At 40.6% G+C, this 20,573-nt stretch overlaps 1 protein-coding gene across 1 annotated transcript in view; it reads left to right on the top strand.

The window, feature by feature from the left end:
• prima1 (proline rich membrane anchor 1) overlaps positions 1–14,706 on the top strand; it is a 70,140-nt gene extending 55,434 nt beyond the window's left edge. Inside the window, exon 4 of the mRNA XM_046293303.1 lies at positions 10,171–14,706. Within this exon, the coding sequence (XP_046149259.1) occupies positions 10,171–10,270 (100 nt within the window). The 3' untranslated portion in view covers positions 10,271–14,706. The remainder of the gene's footprint in view (positions 1–10,170) is intronic.
• Positions 14,707–20,573: the final 5,867 nt, after the last annotated feature.

Below are 20,573 nucleotides of genomic sequence, written 5' to 3'. Positions count from 1 at the left end.
TTGACTGAAAGGTACTACAGTGTGTAGTGTATTCTACAGTATACGACAAAATTATATAGTACGCACTACACGATCGAGGGATACTACAGTGTGAGTATAGTATTCTACAGTATACTACAAAAACATTTATTAAGCACTACGCAATCCAGTGATACTGCAGTGTGTAGTGTAGTTTTCTACAGTATACTACAGTTTACTGCAGAGTACTATATAATTATATAGTAAGTACTATAGTATTCTATAGTAAACTGTAGTACTTCTTTTATGTGAGCTTGCTTGTTCCCACCGAGCAACCGCCAATGACAGTACTTTTGCAAATGTAAAAAAACAAATATCTCACAAACACAGTCCATCCGGTTTCTACAAAGGGAGAGGCTTGCGTAAAAGGGTCTTGAAATATTTATGTTCTCCTGCAATGTGTTATGAACCACCTGTCATGTGTGCCGAGGGCCCATTGAGGGGCCGTCTGTGTGCGACCCTACGGGGGGGGGGTTTTTCTCCCCGAACTCAGCTCCGCAATGAAACATCCCCATGGTGCCACCATGCACGCACAACACTCTACCGTACAACACACACACACACACACATTACAAGTCTTATGTGGATGGATGGGGATTGCAGGTGCTAGCGAATACATTTCTAAATAGAAGGGGAAGAGCTAGTACAGCACATTCCAAACTGGGCCAGGCTAGGATGGGAGACATATACATGTAAATACTAGAGTGGCCTTATTGGTTAGGAGTTCCCTGTCCAGGGATACTCTGTAGGTAATGGGAAATGTGAGTGTACACCCACACAGTAAATTACAGACTAAAAGGGCAGGAAGAAACTCACTAACTATAATTGCTAGCTACAGGTGACTGCCAAAATAAAATAAACACCCACATAAAGTCTCTTAATAGTGCGTTGGGCCACCACTAGCCTTCAGAACCGCTTCAATGCGCCTTTGCATAGATTCTTCAAGTGTCTGGATCTCTATTGGGCAACTGGGCATTTTTATACACTACATGATGGGATGTTAATTGCTTAATTAACTCAGGAACCACACCTGTGTGGAAGCACCTGCTTTCTACAATATACAGTACCAGTCAAAGTTTTGGACACACCTACTCATTCAAGGGTTTTTCTTTATTTGTAGTATTTTCTACATTGTAGAATAATAGTGAATACATGAAAACTAAGAAATAACACTTATGGTATCATATAGTAAACTGTGCGAACATATTTGAGGTTCTTCAAAGTAGCCACCCTTTGCCTTGATAACAGCTTTGCACATCTTGGCATTCTCTCAACCAGCTTCATGAGGTCACCTGGAATGCATTTACATGTTTTATTTAACTAGGCAAGTCAGTTAAGAATACATTCTTAATTGCAATGACAGCTTAGGAACAGTGGGTTAACTGCCTTGTTCAGGGGAGAACAGATTTTTACCTTGTCAGCTCGAGGATTCGATCTAGCAACCTTTCAGTTACTGGCCCAACGCTCTTACCACTAGGCTACCTGCTGCCCCAATTAACAGGTGTGCCTTGTTAAAAGTTAATTTGTGGAATTTCTTTCCTTCTTAATGCGTTTGAGCCAATCAGTTGTGTTGTGACAAGGTAGGTGTAATGCTCTGGGTGTCGTGGGTGTGGAGTCAGACGCCAGAGACAGAGAGTACAATGCTGTGCTCTTTAATTGCACCAACGCACCACAGGGTGCTCACACTAATAACGGCCCCAAACACGGGGAATGAAAAATGTACAACTGAAAATTCACGACCAGGAACAAACACGTTCCTCTACTACAGAGCCGAAGGTTACAATAATTAATCCCGCACAACAAACAGGCGGGCCGGCTGTCTAAAGAAGCCCAACTAATCATCACAAACAGGTGCTACCAATAAACATACAGGGAGGGGGAGGAAAGACAATCAGTGGTAGCTAATAGGCCGGTGACGACGACCGCCGAGCGCCACCCGACCGGGAAGGGAAGCCACCCTCGGTCGGACTCGTGACAGTAGAGTTGGTACACAAAAGATAGCCCTATTTGGTCAAATGCGATGTCCATATTATGGCAAGAACAGCTCAAATAAGCGAAGAGAAACAACAGTCCATAATTACTTTAAGACATGAAGGTCAGTCAATGTGGAACATTTCAAGAACGTTGAAAGTTTCTTCATGTGCGGTCGCAAAAGCCATCAAGCGCTATGATGAAACTGGCTCTCATGAGGATCACCACAGGAAATAAAGACCCAGAGTTACCTCTGCTGCAGAGGATAATTCATTAGAGTTACCTGCACCTAAGATTGCAGCCCAAATAAATGCTTCACAGAGTTCAAGTAACAGACACATCTCAATATCAACTGTTTAGAAGAGACTCAGGTCTTCATGGGTGAATTGCTGCAAAGAAACCACTACTAAAGGACATCAATAAGAAGAAGACACTTGTGTCTTTGTGAGATGCAGTGTAGGTGAACGGATGATCTCCACATGTGTGGTTCCCACCGTGAAGCAAGGAGGAGGGGGTGTGATGGTGTGGGGGTGCTTTGCTGGTGACACTGTCTGTGATTTATTTAGAATTCAAGGCACACTTAACCAGCATGGCTACCACAACATTCTGCAGAGTTACGTCATCCCATCTGGTTTGCGCTTAGTGGGACTATCATTTGTTTTTCAACAGGAAAATGACCCAACACACATCCAGGCCTAGTAAGGGCTTTTTGACCAAGAAGGAGAGTGATGGAGTGCTGCATCAGATAACCTAGTCTCCACAATCACCTTACCTCAACCCAACTGAGATGGTTTGGGATGAGTTGGACGTGAAGCTAGTTGAAAGGATGCCGAGAGTGTGCAAAGCTGTCATTAAGGCAAAGGGTGGTTACTTTGAAGAATTTCAAATAGGAAATATATTTGGATTTGTTTAACACTTTTTTTGTTACTACAGGATTCCATGTGTGTTATTTAATTGTTTTGATATCTTCACTATTATTCTACAATAATACAAATAATGGAAAACCCTTGAATGAGTAGCTGTGTCCAAACTTTTGACTGGTACTGTATTCTTTTTATCCCTAATTTAATCAAGTTTTTCCCAGTTATCTGTAGTTAGCGGTGTGTGCGTTAGTAGCAGACATTGTGTGGTGACGACGTCACCCGCCCTGAGACCTAGAAGTTCACTGGGTTTTCTAGGTCAGTGGTAGGACTGTACTCCTTGAGTATGAAGTGTTGTTGTTTTGAGCCACCTGGTTTGAGCCCAGGTCAAGACAGGCAGGGATCTAGCCCAATAGGCAAATCTGACACATCTTATTGATGTAAAATCAAAATAGACAACCATAATATGACATATTTCCCTGGTTTGGTTGGTAAAGTTGGTTAGTTGGTAAAGTTGGTAAAGTTAAATATGATTATATTATGTTTTCTCAACAAGAAAACCATCTTAAACAGTTTGTCTGCTCAAAAATGTATTTAAATGTGGACACCCACGTCATAAAAGTTCATCTGGAAGTTCTGGAATTTACCAGAACCATGGGAACTTACCATTACATTGCAAAAAACATGCTACTGAACTCCTGAACGTTTTCTGAACTCACACATTGAGAGGTGTTTTACAGTTCACCCATATCAATATCCCAATTTGAGTTTCAGCTCATCTCTGGTGGACGTTCTACAGTAAATAAATGGTACCGTAGATCTGTCATGATACAACGGGATGCGTGTGATAACGAGCAGCATTAGTTTCGGTGCTTTGGACAAATCACGATTTCACAGGTGTTAGCATCTTTTGAGTTTCGGGAAGGGGAGGGGACATTTGGCCCATAGACTTGCCCGTGAATCGCAAAGAGAGAGGGTGGTGCTCTTTGTTACGGTTCCTCTTCTCTTAACACATATGGACCCAGAACTTAATTGAGCATCTGACCAATTACACAAGACTTTAGTTCTGGTTTAACCAAGATTACATTTCAATTATTATCCTGAATGTGTCATGCTGTCAGGTTTTTTTATGCTTCTTTTTTTTATGCTGCTGTAAATAAAATATATATTTGAGTAACGCTCAAAGTTGCATCTGTTTAATTAATGAAAATGTTTATACATTCAAGCTCCAGGAAACATTAGTCTCTGTTTTGGGTCACAGTAGTATTTACTGCATAGTGTATCATTGTGTACATAGAGATAAGAAGTGCTGTACTTGCAAATGTTTACTTGATCTCCATTTGCTGGTAATGGTGTTTGAAGTCACTGCTGTGACTGGAAGACATGTTTGCTTTACCACTTCCCTGTGAAGACACACACACAAACAAACACACACACACACACACACACACACACACACACACACACACACACACACACACACACACACACACACACACACACACACACACACACACACACACACACACACACACACACACACACACACACACACACACACACACACACACACACACACACACACACACACACACAGTCAACCCAGGCAATCGCCAAGTCCTCTTAAGGACCATGGGAAAGGGTCTGGTCGCTGCTAGGACCTCAGTCTCAAGGTTTTGCTGTCCATCAGGAGAAGGAGGAGAGGAAGGTTTGAGTGTGTGTGTGTGTGTGCGCGTGTTTGTGTGTGTTTGCCAGCTGAGTCAGCCCAAATGAAAGGAGTGACACAGCGACTCTGCTGAAAGCTAATTTCTTCACTCTCCCCCTGGCACGTTATGTAAGGCCCTAAGGCCCTGAGCAGAGCCACCACAGAGCTGCCAGTTACAATGAATATGGCTTGACCAGTGGCCAAAACAACAAAGACTACTACAGCCATCAAAATAACTACATAACTTCTACTGCTGCCTATAGCCTACTCATCTTGAGAAGGAACTTGGAAACAGATCAGGCAGTTTAGTCTACTTCTAACAGAGGTACAGTGACTTTCAACTTATGATATAGGCCCTACAACATTTGACTCACTACTTTGTAACTGAAGAAGGGACAACCAATAGAGGAGTGTCTTTTGGCCCCCTCAGCAGCCATTTTGGGGCTTGATAGTTCTCAGTCGCTCACTTACTCAGGATGACTCCTTGAAAAAGACAGAGGGCTTACAAGCAGAGGGACAGGAGTGATGGTGTGATTATAGTAAATATATGGTCAGCATAAGGAATTAGCGTTAGCCTTGACAATGAAAGACTGGGAGTTTCGTGCCCTGACTCATATTCAGCAATGATCCATGTTGTCTTCTCTGATAGACCCTGGTGTATTGTATGTATTATGGTAATGACCCTTGGATGGCATGGTAGCCTGTAGCAGCAGACTATGTTTGAAAGCATCTGGGGCCCTCAATTCGTGTGCTGTGAATGTCTTTGCTGTCAGTCTCTGGTACTGTACCATGCCTTAAATCGGTGTGTGTAGAAGGGCGTGAAGGCTAGGAGGCTGTTGCGGTCTGCAAAGATTGTCTCCTCACAAAAGATTTGACCTTTTAAATGGCTGACTGAGCTTACTGCATTTGAACAAAATATTCTTCTGATATCATAAAGGATGCTCTTTTGTACAGACCCATTTCCTGTCCGTATCATGAAAAGTTCCACACGCACCTCCGAAACCTCTTTGTGTACCTAGCAGTGGATATGATCACATGCAATTTCAAATGCAGCTCGTGCAAGTTAACAAACACGTAATCACATGCTTATCGTCTACAACATTACAGATGTCATCAGAGGATTGATTACCTAGAAATCCAGCGAGGCAAAGTGAAATATCACAAATAGAGTAATAGAAGAATAATATAATTGTTGAACATAGCTATAGCCATCAGTTTTGCATGTTTTCATGGTCATCACTCGCTCACTGTTAAGTTTGTCAAGGTCCCAGCATTAGCTATCCTGCTTACAGAGCTTGTTGATGTCGGGATGTGCGCATATTACTCGAATGTGATGGTCGATGATAAACAGAAAATGGTACTATGCCCCCCATGAGTGCACATCCTCAAGTCCTTGAAGATGGGCCATATTCAATCAAAATCATGTTTGGAGGACAGATGGCCTGGCTACAGGATGTGTCTCATCCACCCATCTTTGAGGGACCCAGATTGTTTTTACAGTATCACCACAAATGAGCAAAAGCATTCCTGACCATTGCTGAAACTTTGAGAGAGGTGGCTCTGGGGAAAGTGACTGGATTAATGTGCATGGGCTGAGTGGCTTCAGAACTGAGAAAGTTTCCCATTTGTTTGTTTTTAAGAGTTTCAGACAGACAGAGGCCTTGTATCCCAAAACCGTCACCATGCAAAGTTGAGATACCTCATATGCTGATATGCTGATTAAGTATGGGGCGAAAAATGATAATGCCAACAAAGGGGATTGTCTCACACTACAGCTACGTATGAGGAGCATATAGCCATTTTCAGTGTCTTTCCCTGAAAAAGCAGACAGCATATCCAGACTTTATTCTGGTTGAAAAAGCCAAGAGATCTTATAGAGATCTGTATGTCCATCTTATTTGTCTGTTACCATTATGGACACAGCACGACGGTCCACATCATCTAAAAGTGACATTATGGGGAGAACAAACACAGAGCCATCCCAGGACCTCCTGGACACATTGATCAAGCCCAGTCTTGCCATCTCTGCAGGGACCCATAATTGAGTTATTTGGGTCCTTGCCTGAAAGGGTCACATATCTTGGATCTCTTAATTAGGGGAGCGACAGGATGGGTAGGTTGAGTTAGGGAAGGAGGCCACTGTGTTCGCTCACAGGGCCATTAAAGGCGGCAGAAAGTCATTTGGAGAACAGGATAACTCACTTTGATGACCCTCAGCAGCTGTGAATCAGCCACTGCAATATACTGCTCACTGGCTGCATTATACCAGGCCCAGCTCTCTCCAGGTCTAAGCTCTTAAACGCTGGTGGCCATTTTTTATTCACAATTACAAAGCTGTTGTGTGGATTTACATCTTATCTATCTGTAGGGAAGTATACCTCTTGGGAGAAGTGTCACTTTTTCCATTTAGATTCCATTCTTCTTCTTTTTTTATTAGATGAGTTTAATGTGTCACATGCATTAAACTCTGACTAAATCCTTGTGCGTAGCCAGTAACTTCCCCAATAGTATGTTTATGGTTTAGATAGACCTTCCTCTACAATCATAATATCAAATGGCTTCCGTAACCAACTCCTTTGTGCTTTTTCTTTTAATCACCGTGCTTTTCAACATAATAGTAGGTATACAGTAGCTTGGAGTCTATTAACTATTGATCTCAAGATATTCAGATCTTTTACCTATGCTTAAGACAGATTTTTGGTAGAAAAGACAAGTGATGTACGCATTGGCTTTAGTGGAGGGCAATGGAAGATGTTACACACCTCATTTCTGAAATGAGTGTCAGATGGTATGATTGGTTGACTGAGGTTTGCTCACTTCCATCCAGTTTGGCTACTTTCCTTGCTAACATTTGTTAGAATGCTAATGGCTTGATAGGCAATATGTAGTATTCTGTGCATGGCTAGCTAACTAGCCAGCATTGTCTAGTAAGACGAGTGTTGCTGGCAAACTATTTCTTTTAAATATTTATTTTATTTCACCTTTATTTTACCAGGTAGGCTAGTTGAGAATAAGTTCTCATTTGCAACTGCGACCTGGCCAAGATAAAGCAAAGCAGTTTGACACATACAGCAACATAGAGTTACACATGGAATTAACAAACATACAATCAATAATACAGTAGAAAAATCTATATACAGCATGTGCAAAGGAGGTAGGATAAGTCCTTCTGTAGCTCAGTTGGTAGAGCATGGCGCTTGTAACTCCAGGGTAGTGGGTTCGATCCCCGGGACCACCCATATGTAGAATGTATGCACACATGACTGTAAGTCGCTTTGGATAAAAGCGTCTGCTAAATGGCATATATTCTTATTATTATATTAGGTAAGGCAATAAATAGGCCATGGTGGTGAAGTAATTACAATATAGCAATTAAACACTTGAATGGTAGAATGTGCAGAAGATGAATGTGCAAGTTGAGATACTGGGTTGCAAAGGAGCAAGATAAATAAATAAATACAGTATGGGGATGAGGTAGATTGGATTGGCTATATACAGATGAGCTATGTACAGGTGCAGTGATCTGTGAGCTTCTCTGACATCTGGTGCATGAAGCTAGTGAGGGAGGTAAGAGTCTCCAGCTTTAGTGATTTTTGCAGTGCCCAGAGGTACCCAGAGTAAACTGTCTGCTACTCAGTCCCAGTTGTTAATATATGCATATGATTAGTATATATGGATGGAAACCACTCTGAAGTTTCTAAAACTGTTTGAATTGTGTCTGTGAGTATAACAGAACTCATATGGCAGGCAAAAACATGAGAAAAAATCCAACCAGGAAGTGGGAAATCTGAGGTTGGTCGTTTTTCAACTCATTCCCTATTGAAGATAGTGGGATATTGGTCATGGTGCACTTCCAAAGGCTTCCACTAGATGTCAACAGTCTTTAGAACCTAGTTTGATGCTTCTACTGTGAAGTGGGGGCGAATGAGAGGGGAATGAGTTAGAGGTCTGGCAGAATGCTTTGAACTCGTAATGCTCGTACACGTGAGATCGATCTCTGTTCCACTGCTTTTCTACAGACAAAGGAGTTCTCCGGTTGGAATATTATTGAAGATTTATGTTAAAAACATCCTAAAGATTTGTTCTATACATCGTTTGACATGTTTCTACGGACTGTAACGGAACTTTTTGACATTTCGTCTGCTTCTTTGTGACTGGATTTGTTTACAAAACGCGCTAACAAAAGTAGCTATTTGGACATAAATTATGGACATTATCGAATAGATTCCTCAGATTGCATTCTGATGAAGATCATCAAAGTGAATATTTATAAAGCTATTTTTGACTAATGTTGACTGCACAATATGGCGGGTATCTGTACAGCTTGTTTTTGTGTCTGAGCACTGTACTCAGATTATAGCATGGTTTGCTTTTTCCGTAAAGCTTTTTTGAAATCTGACACAGCGGTTGCATTAAGGAGAAGTGTATCAAAGTTCCATGCATAACACTTGTATTTTCATAAACATTTATAATGAGTATTTCTGTAAATTGATGTGGCTCTCTGCAAAATCACCGGATGTTTTTGGAATTACTGAACATAAGGCGCCAATGTATATTGAGATTTTTTTAAACAAAACATATATGTATTGTGTAACATGAAGTCCTATGAGTGTCATCTGATGAAGATCATCAAAGGTTAGTGATTCATTTTATCTCTATTTCTGAATTTTGTGACTCCTCTCTTTGGCTGGAAAAATGGCTGTGTTTTTCTGTGACTTGGCTCTGACCTAACATAATCGTTTGTGGTGCTTTCGCTGTAAAGCCTATTTGAAATCGGACACTGTGGTGGGATTAACAAGAAGCATATCTTTAAAATGGTGTGAAATACTTCTATGTTTGAGGAATTTTAATTATGGGATTTCTGTTGTTTTGAATTTGGCGCCTTGCACTTTCACTGGCTGTTGTCATATCAATCCCGTTAGCGGGATCTCAGCCCTAAGAAGTTTTAAGAGCAGTTGGAGACCATGGAAGGAGAGTTGTATGGCATTGAAGCTCACCCCCATAGAGACTGACAGAGGTCCGAACAACAGGCCCTCCGATTTGACATACTGAACTCTATCAGAGAAGTAGTTGGTGAAACAGGCGAGGCAATCATTTGAGAAACCAAGGCTGTTGAGTCTGCCAATAAGATTGTTGTGATTGACAGAGTCGAAAGCCTTAGCCAGGTCGATGAAGACGGCTGCACAGTAATGTCTCTACGTTGGCAGGCTAGCTTGCTGCTGTAGCTGAAGTAATAGTAAGCTAATAGTAAGCTAATAGCTATATATAATTGTAAACAAATTGAACCTATCTATCTAGCTAGATTGCTAGCTTCATTGTATCCATCTGCAGTCAAAATAATATTCTCCCCACTTGTGTCGTAAGCATAAATGCTTTGAATCTTGTGGAGGGTGCATGCACATTTCACTTTTTACTTGCGACAGATTGGCCAATGCTTGTCTTCTCTACCATGAATGTGGATATACTCTGCAGAGTCAATTGATTTCAAATGAACCAACAAGGAAGTTAAAGGACACAGGACACAAGACATAGAACAACTGTATGCATCAGATGTAGTCACAGGAGCAGTACTGTTCACATGTTGACATCTGATTATTTTTGTCACCTGTGTCATAGGAAACCCCTACGGAAGGAGGAGAATGGAACAAGCCGAGGGGAGTACGCCATGAGCTCGCGCAGCAAGAAGACGGTGGACACCAACAACACAGGGGTGTAGGAAGTGCCCAGATAGAAGGATCACGGCAACCACAACCCCAAACCACTAGAAATGACAAGAAGCCCTCCTTGACTTTGAGAAGGCAGGGGGGCTGGTAGGAGGGAGAGTATGAACTTGCAACCCAACAGCAAATCATGCTTCAGACCATTGTGGGACCATATGAAAGAGAGCTTGGCCGTAGGTCTTTGAAAGAGAAAAGCATTGATAAATATATTAATCCGGGTTTGGAACTCAGTAGCTGACTCCTTCACATGCAGGGCTTGAGGGCTTAGCACTGGAAGCCTTAACGGGATGGCTCGTCTAGTGTGGACTCGATGTCTAGCGGGCACTCGATAACAGCTGCCAGCACATTGGCCAAATCTGTAAGTCCATACATCACCTTGGAGACCCCTAAGTGGACAGAAGCGACACGAAATACAGAGGATAAAAAATCGCATGCACTTTCTGTTGAATGCAATGATTTCTGTCTTTCTCTTTCTGCACTTCCCGCAACCCTCCACATTTCATTGTCTTGTCCCCCCCCTTCCCCTTCCTCTCCTGCCTCTGAAGGTTCCTTGATGACGCCTTTTGTTAATTGACATTCTACTTGAAACACAAAATCATGTTGATGGACAAGGATTGCAGTGGTCTATACACCAAAATACGACAAAAGAAGAACTGTCATCGTGAAGAGTTCAATGTATTGCTTTTGGTCTCTGACTATGCAATTTGAAAGGATATGAGATATGTTCCCAAGGGTTGTTTCCTTATTATGAAAATAGGACATGAGAGTATCCAATGCCGACCAGTTATGGATCCTGTTTAGTGCTTTCCGACGCAGATCTGTATGTCTAGACTATATTAATCAATGGGAGAACTCAGCCCATAGAATTACACATATGTGACTCAAAGAGTTTTTTTACACATATGTGACTCATATTTAGCAATATGACATCATGATTCACAGCGGAGCGACTTCCTGCTTACAGAAATGTGGGCATGCCTCAAGAGGGGGCTCCAATTGGGAACAGCCAATAGCGGCAGTCTTTCAAGTTTGTTCATTTGTTATTGTCCCGCTGTGTATGATGATGCAATATTGCTGTGTCTACCTTTAAGAAAGGTAGAATTAACCTTTTTATTTGTAAGTATATGTTTCCCCAGAAAAGGCATTCCAAAATTGCATTCTGTACTCTTTTGTCAAAGTCTCTATTGTAAAGTTTGGCTCCAGGATTCAGTCTTCTGGATTTGGGTTAATGACCTACACCTTAAATGCACTGAAAACTTTGGATGTTAGCTTTGCCTATGGGCTTTCCACCCTTAACAAAGCCAGGGTTCAGCATTTCATTAATGGCTAACCTGCAGTTTCTACCCTAATAGTCTACTGGATACATATCTAAAAGACAGTTGTAAAATGACTGCGCAGGAGGGGCGCTCCAAAATAAGGGAGGGGTGTGTAACTTTCTTTTTGCTTCGTGGAGGATTGTGTAGATTTTTATTGGGCACAGGAGAGGGTATTACATTTTTCCCCTGGTTTATATTTGCTGTTTTGCAGGTTTTCCTATATACTTTATTCATGATATTTGCCACTCCAAAGGCCACAAAACAACATGTTTTTCAGAATAAGCCAGATTTTGAGTGCTTCCATGAAAGCTTTGTGGTGCAAAAACGTGAAGCGAAAGCCACGGTGCAATCAATCAGGAGGATGAAATTATGCCAATTAACTAACAACAACAGATCTATGTGTTGAAGCCGATTTCTTCCTATTTAAGAAATAAAAGGTAGGCCTACCTGTTTTAACAGACAAAACTAAAGGCTATCCATAGATTTGTTTGCCAATTCCTCCAATAGTGTCACCACTCCTTAAATACATCTGTTTCCATGAATGGCTCGGTCTGTTAAGTTAAAACCAGTGCTCGAATTGAAGGAGTAGGCCTATATGAGGGTATGCCATAGCCTAGTTTCTTGTTAAAGAAACTGGCAAAATCTAACCCTTGTTAGGTTAAGATTTTGAAGAGATTAAAACGGATTCTGCATATATAAAGTGACTTTATAACAAGGTTTTTCTCCCCGATGCTTTATGCTAGAAACAAGTTGCAAAATGCCCAATGACGCAACTCCGATGCATATGGGGAATATCTTTGCTTTGTCTCTGTCATTCAGAGGTTGAGCTATGAAGTTTTATAGCCGAGAATATTTGAAAACAACATTGCTTGGGAAGTAATCTAATAGGCCTACAATGTGTAACTCTGTCGCTAACAATTGAGCTATTCACTTTCTCTAAAAGGGAAGATTTTTAAACCCAGGCAGTTTTTAGGAATGCGCTTGTGACTGTGTCTTGTTGGGTGAAGCCATGGAAGAGCAGCCAGCAGTTAAAGCTTACATTTTTCTGCGTCAGGCTTCTGTCTGGGGTGGCAAGTAGGCTACAATGCTTAGAATCATATAACATCTTAGATTTAATTATTTGCAAACAGCGACAGTTTGGTTGCAAACAAGACACACTGGTTTAGCATCGGAGAAATGTGGTAAAATGAATACATATCTCTCTGTTCATTCTTCCCTGAAACTTCTATTTTCTAAATCGGCCTTTCTTTTGGGACATGTTGGGAGCGACAGTTTCTCGTGCAACCAAGCTGATTGTTTTGAGCAAATAAAAAGTAGGTTAGGCTGCCTGTTTTTCCCCAATCAACGCTGAAGCGTAACAGATCCTGCGATAGAAATGTAAAGGTATTTTCAGATTGAGCTAACGAATGCAGAGTTTACCGTGAACATTGCCTTTACATTTCAATCACGATGTAAAGCTGAACTTCCACGATGTAGATTGAGTAGAGACGTTTATCTACACAAGTATGTTATTTGTAATTGAATTAGTGATGTACTAAAAAGATGTGTTCAAAATGGTGTTCAAAATAGTGTAGGCCTATGAATCGGGCTGCTATTATATTATGTTCTGGTCCGACGACTATTAGCTCAGAAAAAATGATATATAAAAAATACATTTAGCTAATATCTTCAGTCATGTACATTGACTAGAATTGCATGATATGTGTTTTTAAAAGGTACTTTTTTATCTGACCTGCAAATATGCACCCCCTGATGGTATTAAGGAGGTAGGACTACTTTATCACTATTACTGTGGTTGTAATCATTATTTTGAGTTAATTCAATAAAGGGGGAGGGTATTTAATTATTTTCAATTACAAGGGGAGGGTCATGTGAAAATATGTTTTACGTTGGGGAGGGGGGTGCATTTTAAAAGTTTTTTAATGACGTCTCTAGTTGGAACCCCCCTCCCATGCAGTCATTTTTGAGCAGTCCCTACTAGCTACCGCAGTAAATTACTCCACCTGCAATATGTCTGGTACTGCATTGTTTTCAAGGTGTGTTTCCTAAAAGCATTGTAGCAAACATGGTTGATTCTTTCTCAAAGTCAATGTACCCGATATCATCATGAATTAAATGTCATGCTCAAATCATCCCAAAGTCTCCAAAAGGGATTGTGTAGAAATGTGACTTGGTGAGAAGTCATTGACCTGGTTAGAAGCCATTGCTAATATTGCATTTGATTGGAAAATGCTGTAAGCCAATAGTGGTCAGTAGATGCATAAGCAAACTGATTACGGTTAGGAAGGTTAGGAAACAAACATGTCATTTTGTAATTTAGTTGTACTATCCCTTTAATCTACGTAAACATTGGGAACATTTTGAGGTGTATCCTTTTTTTTTTACCGAATGATCTGCCTGTGGTTCGATCAAAAAGTTATATTTCTTCTGAAGAGTGATTCTTCCAATCCCCCTCTCCCTAAGGATACACAGCTTTAGTGGGCTGTAGGGAAGTGGGTCATAATGGGTTAACATGCTGAAATTCAACATACATTAAAATCAAACATTTATTGACATCAGAAGAAGAGTAAAATACAATGATAACAGAGCTCATAGATCATCATCTTGCACACAAAGGTAACTGTCTGTATGTCCAAGCTGTCCGTCCTTCTTCATTTCATGCTACAAAAGAAATCATACTGGACACACTATTTGCATAGTCTATACCTACAGCCCATACAGTCTATACCTACAGTTAACTCCACTACATGAACATAGTGGTGTATTATAATGTACAAAATAAGTATAACAAAAATAGCATGAATGTAAATATCAGTATTTAAGACTTGTCTTCTTGACCGTTTCTCGTGTGTACAGAGTAAATAAAATACTGTACGTTTATAGGATTAAATATTAAGAAACAAGATGTTGAAATGCTACCAGTCTGAGTTGAGTAAATGTTGTTGTGTGTCTGGAACAAGCCATTCATGTATATTTGAGTAATTAAAAGGTTGTTGCACAATGTATGCATCACATACCAAAACAATAAATATATACATATATATATTGTGCATTGAACTAATTTAAATTGCAACCTGCTGACTTTTTTTTAGTTTTCAATAAAATTGTACTATTGAATATGATCTATTGTCAGTTTGTTCCATATTGCTTCCTCAATGAATCCAAGACTGTGTGGATCGTTGTTGGAGGGATTGTACTGTTTCCAATCAATCAGGGATCAACCCTTTGAAAATGCATTGTGCACATTTCTCACTGATATCAATGCATGATTTAATAAACCCCCCAAAAATCTCAAATTGGGATTTGGCCCTGAAAAACTTGATGAACACAACATTGGAAGGGCACAGACAGTCAATTCAACGTCTATTCCACATTTGTTCAATGTAACTTAATTCAAATGACATGGGAAACAACATTTATTCAGCCGGTGTGTTCCCAGTGGGTACTTACTTTTAGTCCTCAAGGACCTCTATATACAGGGATTTATTGCAACAGGCTTTTTATGTGTGCTTTATTCCTTTGCATAGTACAATATAGGCTTTGTATTGCTTTACGACTGATTGCATTAAAGCACTTCAAAGAAACCTGTACAGGTCGCAGGAGTTAACCAGTTAAATGTAACTAAATGTAATCTAAAATGTAATGTACGTCATCCCCAAAAGTAATTATTTATCATGAGAGGCAGTAAACAATAACTAGTAATGCTGCACACTCTAAGAAAGGTTTAAACCTTTCTGGCCATTTTTTAAATATAAATTGCTGAGGTGTAGTCACTTCAGAGGACACAAGTTCAAGTACACAGTTGTATATGGTGAAAGTTGTATATGATTCAAATATTATATATTTCATTTGATGTATTTCCTATTCAACAAAACTGTATGAATAAGGCTTGGAATGACTTATATGCTTTCTAAATATAGTATAATCTGGGCTGGCTCCAGGCATAAGCAACATAAGCGGCCGATTAGGGCCCCCGGCTGTTCTGAGGGCAAAGAGGGTGTAACTCAATATTAGGAAGGTGTATTTTACGTGGTTGAAAATGATATACTGATGATATACAGCTTGAAAGTTGCTGAAAGAAATACCTAAATACGGTTCCCAATCAGAGACAATGACAAGCACCTGACTCTGATTGAGAATCGCCTCAGGCAGCCAAGCCTAACTAGACACACCCCTAATCAGCCGCAATCCCAAATAATACAAACCCCAATACGAATACAACATATAAACCCATGTCACACCCTGGCCTACCCAAACATATAACAAAAACACAAACTACAATGACCAAGGCTTGACAACCAGCTACCGAGTTGCAGTAAAAATACTGTATTTTTACAGTTGAATTAAGGTTTTATTGTTGTAAAATGAATTATTGTTTACATTACTTTCACTGCACTTTGAAATGTAGGTAGGAACAATGTGCTGGTGGGGGCACATTAGCATATTTGGCGGCATGGTCAAAAACAATGTACCCTAACCATTCCCAAATTTGGAGTGTGTGGATATACAGTGCCTTTAGAAAGTATTCATACCCCTTGACTTATTCCACATTTGGTAGTGTTACAGCCTGAATTCAAAATGGATAAAATATATTTTTTATATCACCCATCTATACAAAATATCCGCTAATAACAAAGTGAAACAAATTATATATAATTTTTGCAAATGTATTGAAAATTATATACAGAAATGTATCATTTACATAAGTATTCACACCCCTGAGTCAATGTTTTGTAGAAGTACCTTTGGCAGTAATTACAGCTGTGAGTCTTTCTTGGTAAGTCATTGGAATGTGCAAAAGTTTTTTATTTTTTTATTTAATTTCACATTTATTAAATCAGGCAGGCTAGTTTTTTTAAATGTTTTTTTTTTCACATTTATTTAACCAGGGAGCCAAGTTGAAAACAAGTTCTCATTTACAATTGCGACCTGGCCAAGATAAAGCAAAGCAGTTCGACACATAAAACAACACAGAGTTACACATGGAGTAAAACAAACATACAGTCAATAATACAGTAGAAAAATAAGTCTATATACAATGTGAGCAAGTGAGGTGAGATAAGGGAGGTAAAGACAAAAAAAGGCCATGGTGGCAAAGTAAATACAACATAGCAAGTAAAACACTGGAATGGTTGATTTGCAGTGGAAGAATGTGCAAAGTAGAGATAGAAATAATGGGGTGCAAAGGAGCTAAATAAATAAATACTGTAGGGGAAGAGGTAGTTGTTTGGGCTAAATTATAGATGTACAGGTGCAGTAATCTGTGAGCTGCTCTGACAGCTGGTGCTTAAAGCTAGTGAGGGAGATAAGTGTTTCCAGTTTCAAACATTTTTGTAGTTCGTTCCAGTCATTGGCAGCAGAGAACTGGAAGGAGAGGCGGCCAAAGGAAGAATTGGTTTTGGGGGTGACCAGAGAGATATACCTGCTGGAGCGCGTGCTACAGGTGGGTGCTGCTATGGTGATCAGCGAGCTGAGATAAGGGTGGACTTTACCTAGCAGGGTCTTGTAGATGACCTGGAGCCAGTGGGTTTGGCGATGAGTATGAAGCGCGGGCCAGCCAACGAGAGTGCACAGGTCGCAGTGGTGGGTAGTATATGGGGCTTTGGTGACAAAACGGATGGCACTGTGATAGACTGCATCCAATTTGTTTGTAAATTACATCGCCGAAGTCGAGGATTGGTAGGATGGTCAGTTTTACAAGGTTATGTTTGGCAGCATGAGTGAAGGATGCTTTGTTTGCAAAATAGGAAGCCAATTCTAGATTTAACTTTGGATTGGAGATGTTTGATGTGAGTCTGGAAGGAGAGTTTACAGTCTAACCAGACACCTAGGTATTTGTAGTTGTCCACATATTCTAAGTCAGAACCGTCCAGAGTAGTGATGCTAGGCGGGCGGGAGGGTGCGGATAAAAATCAGAGCCGTCCAGAGTTGAGAACATGTTCTCATTTCAATCTGCGACCTGGCCAAGAGAAAGTAAAGCAGTGCAACACAAACAACAACAAAGAGTTACACATGGAATTAACAAACATATAGTCAATAATAAAATAGAAAAAGTCTATATACAGTGTGTGCAAAAGAGGAAGGATAAGGGACGTAAGGCAATATATAGGCCATAGTGGCGAAATAATTACAATATAGCAATTAAACACTAGAGTGATAAATGTGCAGAAGATGAGTGTGCAAGTAGAGATACTGGGGTGCAAAGGAGCAAAAAATAAATAAATAAATAATAACAGTATGAGGATGAGGTAGTTGGATGGGTTATTTTACAGATGGGCTATTTACAGGTGCAGTGATCTGTGAGCTGCTCTGACAGCTGGTGCTTAAAGTTAGTGAGGGAGATATGAGTCTCCAGCTTCAGTGATTTTTACAGTTTGTTCCAGTTATTGGCAGCAGAGAACTGGAAGGAAAGGCGGCCAAACATTTGCCCATTAGACTTTTACAAATACTTTAAACTCTGTCAAATTGGTAGTTCATAATTGCTAGATGACCATTTTCAGGTCTTGCCATAGATTTTCAAGTAGACTTTAGTCAAAACTGTAACTCAGCCATTTCTTGGTAAGCAATTCCAGTGTCGATTTGGCCTTGCATTTTAGGTTACTGTCCTGCTGAAAGGTGAATTAATCTCTAAGTGTCTGGTGGAAACCTAGAATTTTGCATGTGCTTAGCTCCATTCAGTTTTTTTTTGTCCTGAAAAACTTCCCAGTCCTTAACGATTACTTACAATTGGCTCATTCATCCCCCTCCTCTCCCCTGTAACTATTCCCCAGGTTGTTGCTGTAAATGAGAATGTGTTCTCAGTCAACTTACATGGTAAAATAACTGTAAAATAAAAAAAATAGTTGTGTCCGCAACTGGACTAGTTGGTTTTACAAAGATGTTTCCATCATAACACTCAATAATACATTAATTACATTAGTTAATGAGATCTATTATCAGTTCTGAACATGTATTGTTCTCCTCTATGCTCTCTGCAGCATTATCTATTTTGCTTGAGAGCATATATGACAGCCAGGTATAGGTCAGAATACATCTCCGGTGTGGAGGATTGAGTATTAATCCTGCTGTAGAATTCATTGCAGCCAGCAGGTCAAAAGAATGACAAAAATGTGTCACTCAGAAAAAACTAATCATGACTCTCGTGTCAGTAAAAAGAGTAGTTCAAAAAGAACAAATCGTTCATAAGCTGCACGTCACTACCCCACTCAGGCTGGATTCCAATAGGAATTAGACATCACTTTGTAAGCCGAAATGGTGACCAGCTTATACTGGTCCCTAGTGTCCAGAACACAGTGAAGGCTGGTCTCCAGCGAAAGCACAGCAAAGGCTTGTCACTAGCGAAAACACAACGAAGGCTGGTTACCAGCTAAAACACAATGAAGGCTGGTCACCAGCGAAAGCGCAACGAAGGCTGGTCACCAGTGAAAACACAATGAAGGCTAGTCACCAGTAAAAACACAATGAAGGCTGGTCACCAGCCTATGCTGGTCTATGCTGTATGTTTCAGCAGGGTAAACAGGGGACTTGACTGTATACTTTTAGATTTGAAAGAATATTTTCATGCTGTGGGAAATGGCACATTCCATGTTCTAACTTCCAATGGTCTTAACCAAAACATACTCCTTCCTCCAATGCGCCTTTGGTCAAAACTGGCAAGTCAGTTTTTTTTATTCAGGACTACCTAGATGTAAAGGATTTTTTTTATTTAGCTGTGTCAAAGCAATAGAGACAGCAATGCAGTTTTGAATTACACCAAGCCAGTGTTTCTGCTTTGCGCCTCGCACAACAAATCAAGCATCCTATCAGCAAAGTGTCAACAACGTGAGCCGACCCTAGACTTAATATTCACGTCCTCATTAGTCGTTGTGGCTTTCCCCCAAAAGTCGTGGAGTGCTGATGGATTGCTCGGTCATACCCGCAGCTCCTTCCTCAGTGGAAGGATAGCTTCGCTGTCAATCATGTGGCTGCCTTCGGCAAGAAGATGGTTTGTTGTTACGGGCCGCCGCAGGTCAATTAAACTGACAGCTGCGAGTCTACATGCCAATCAAAAGTGTGTGTGTGTGTACCAGGATCCCTCTAAAAATGAAAGCTAACTTTTTGCCTAGGACTGATTTTGAATAGGATTTCAAATTTATGTCCCACCCATGTATTGTATGGACTTATACTAAGTCAGCCAATACCAGAGAAGGAAATAGGAACAAATGTATCATACCCAGGAAGTAATTTTATTTACTGACATTTATCATACATTTCAGAAATGTATGATCCACACATATCTGATATCAGGTGAAGCAGACCAAACACATGTGATGTACTGCATAAGTTATCACCACACAAGTGACACAGTCAGTGTACAAAATATGTGCAAGTGGTGATAGAGTCAGGAAGGGAGGGAGAGAGGGATGAAGGGATGGATGGGGGGGGGGTTACAGTAGAGAACAAGAGCGTCCAAAGGAATGCAAATGAGCAATGCTCTGAACCATGCTCCAACCTCTTCGACTCAGATGTGCAATTTGAAGATAATGCGATTAGACGGTCTGGGCCATTTTGAACACTCATGCATCGGTCGCACTGCCAGGGAGGCTGGATGGGCGCGGGAACCAAAGGGGAAGTGACAGCCTTTAAATCTTCCGAGGGAAGCAGGGAGAGGGAGATCCTTGTCTAGTCGTCTGGATGACCCAACTGAAATAGCTCCAGCCTAAGATGGGAGGTATCTAAAGAAGCTCCAAAAAGGAGGGGAATGATGTCCTGATGCAGGCAAATACAACTGTGTGTGTGTGTGTGTGTGTACATGCATGATGGTCTGTGAGTTTACAGCATAATGTACGCACTTCAGTGGGGGCTAAGGAGAACCACCCTCAATTTCCTACCTGGAGGAACCTCCACTTACAAATGATGATGTTATAGACATTTTTCCCCCTTTGAAGCATGGTCATCAGGTAATTCCCTTTCAAAATAATCTGCAGGATATCTGTGTGATCTC

Source organism: Oncorhynchus gorbuscha, linkage group LG12 (assembly GCF_021184085.1).
Source record: "Oncorhynchus gorbuscha isolate QuinsamMale2020 ecotype Even-year linkage group LG12, OgorEven_v1.0, whole genome shotgun sequence".
Classification (NCBI taxonomy): Eukaryota; Metazoa; Chordata; class Actinopteri; order Salmoniformes; family Salmonidae; genus Oncorhynchus; species Oncorhynchus gorbuscha.
This window is presented reverse-complemented; position numbering and strand designations above follow the sequence as displayed.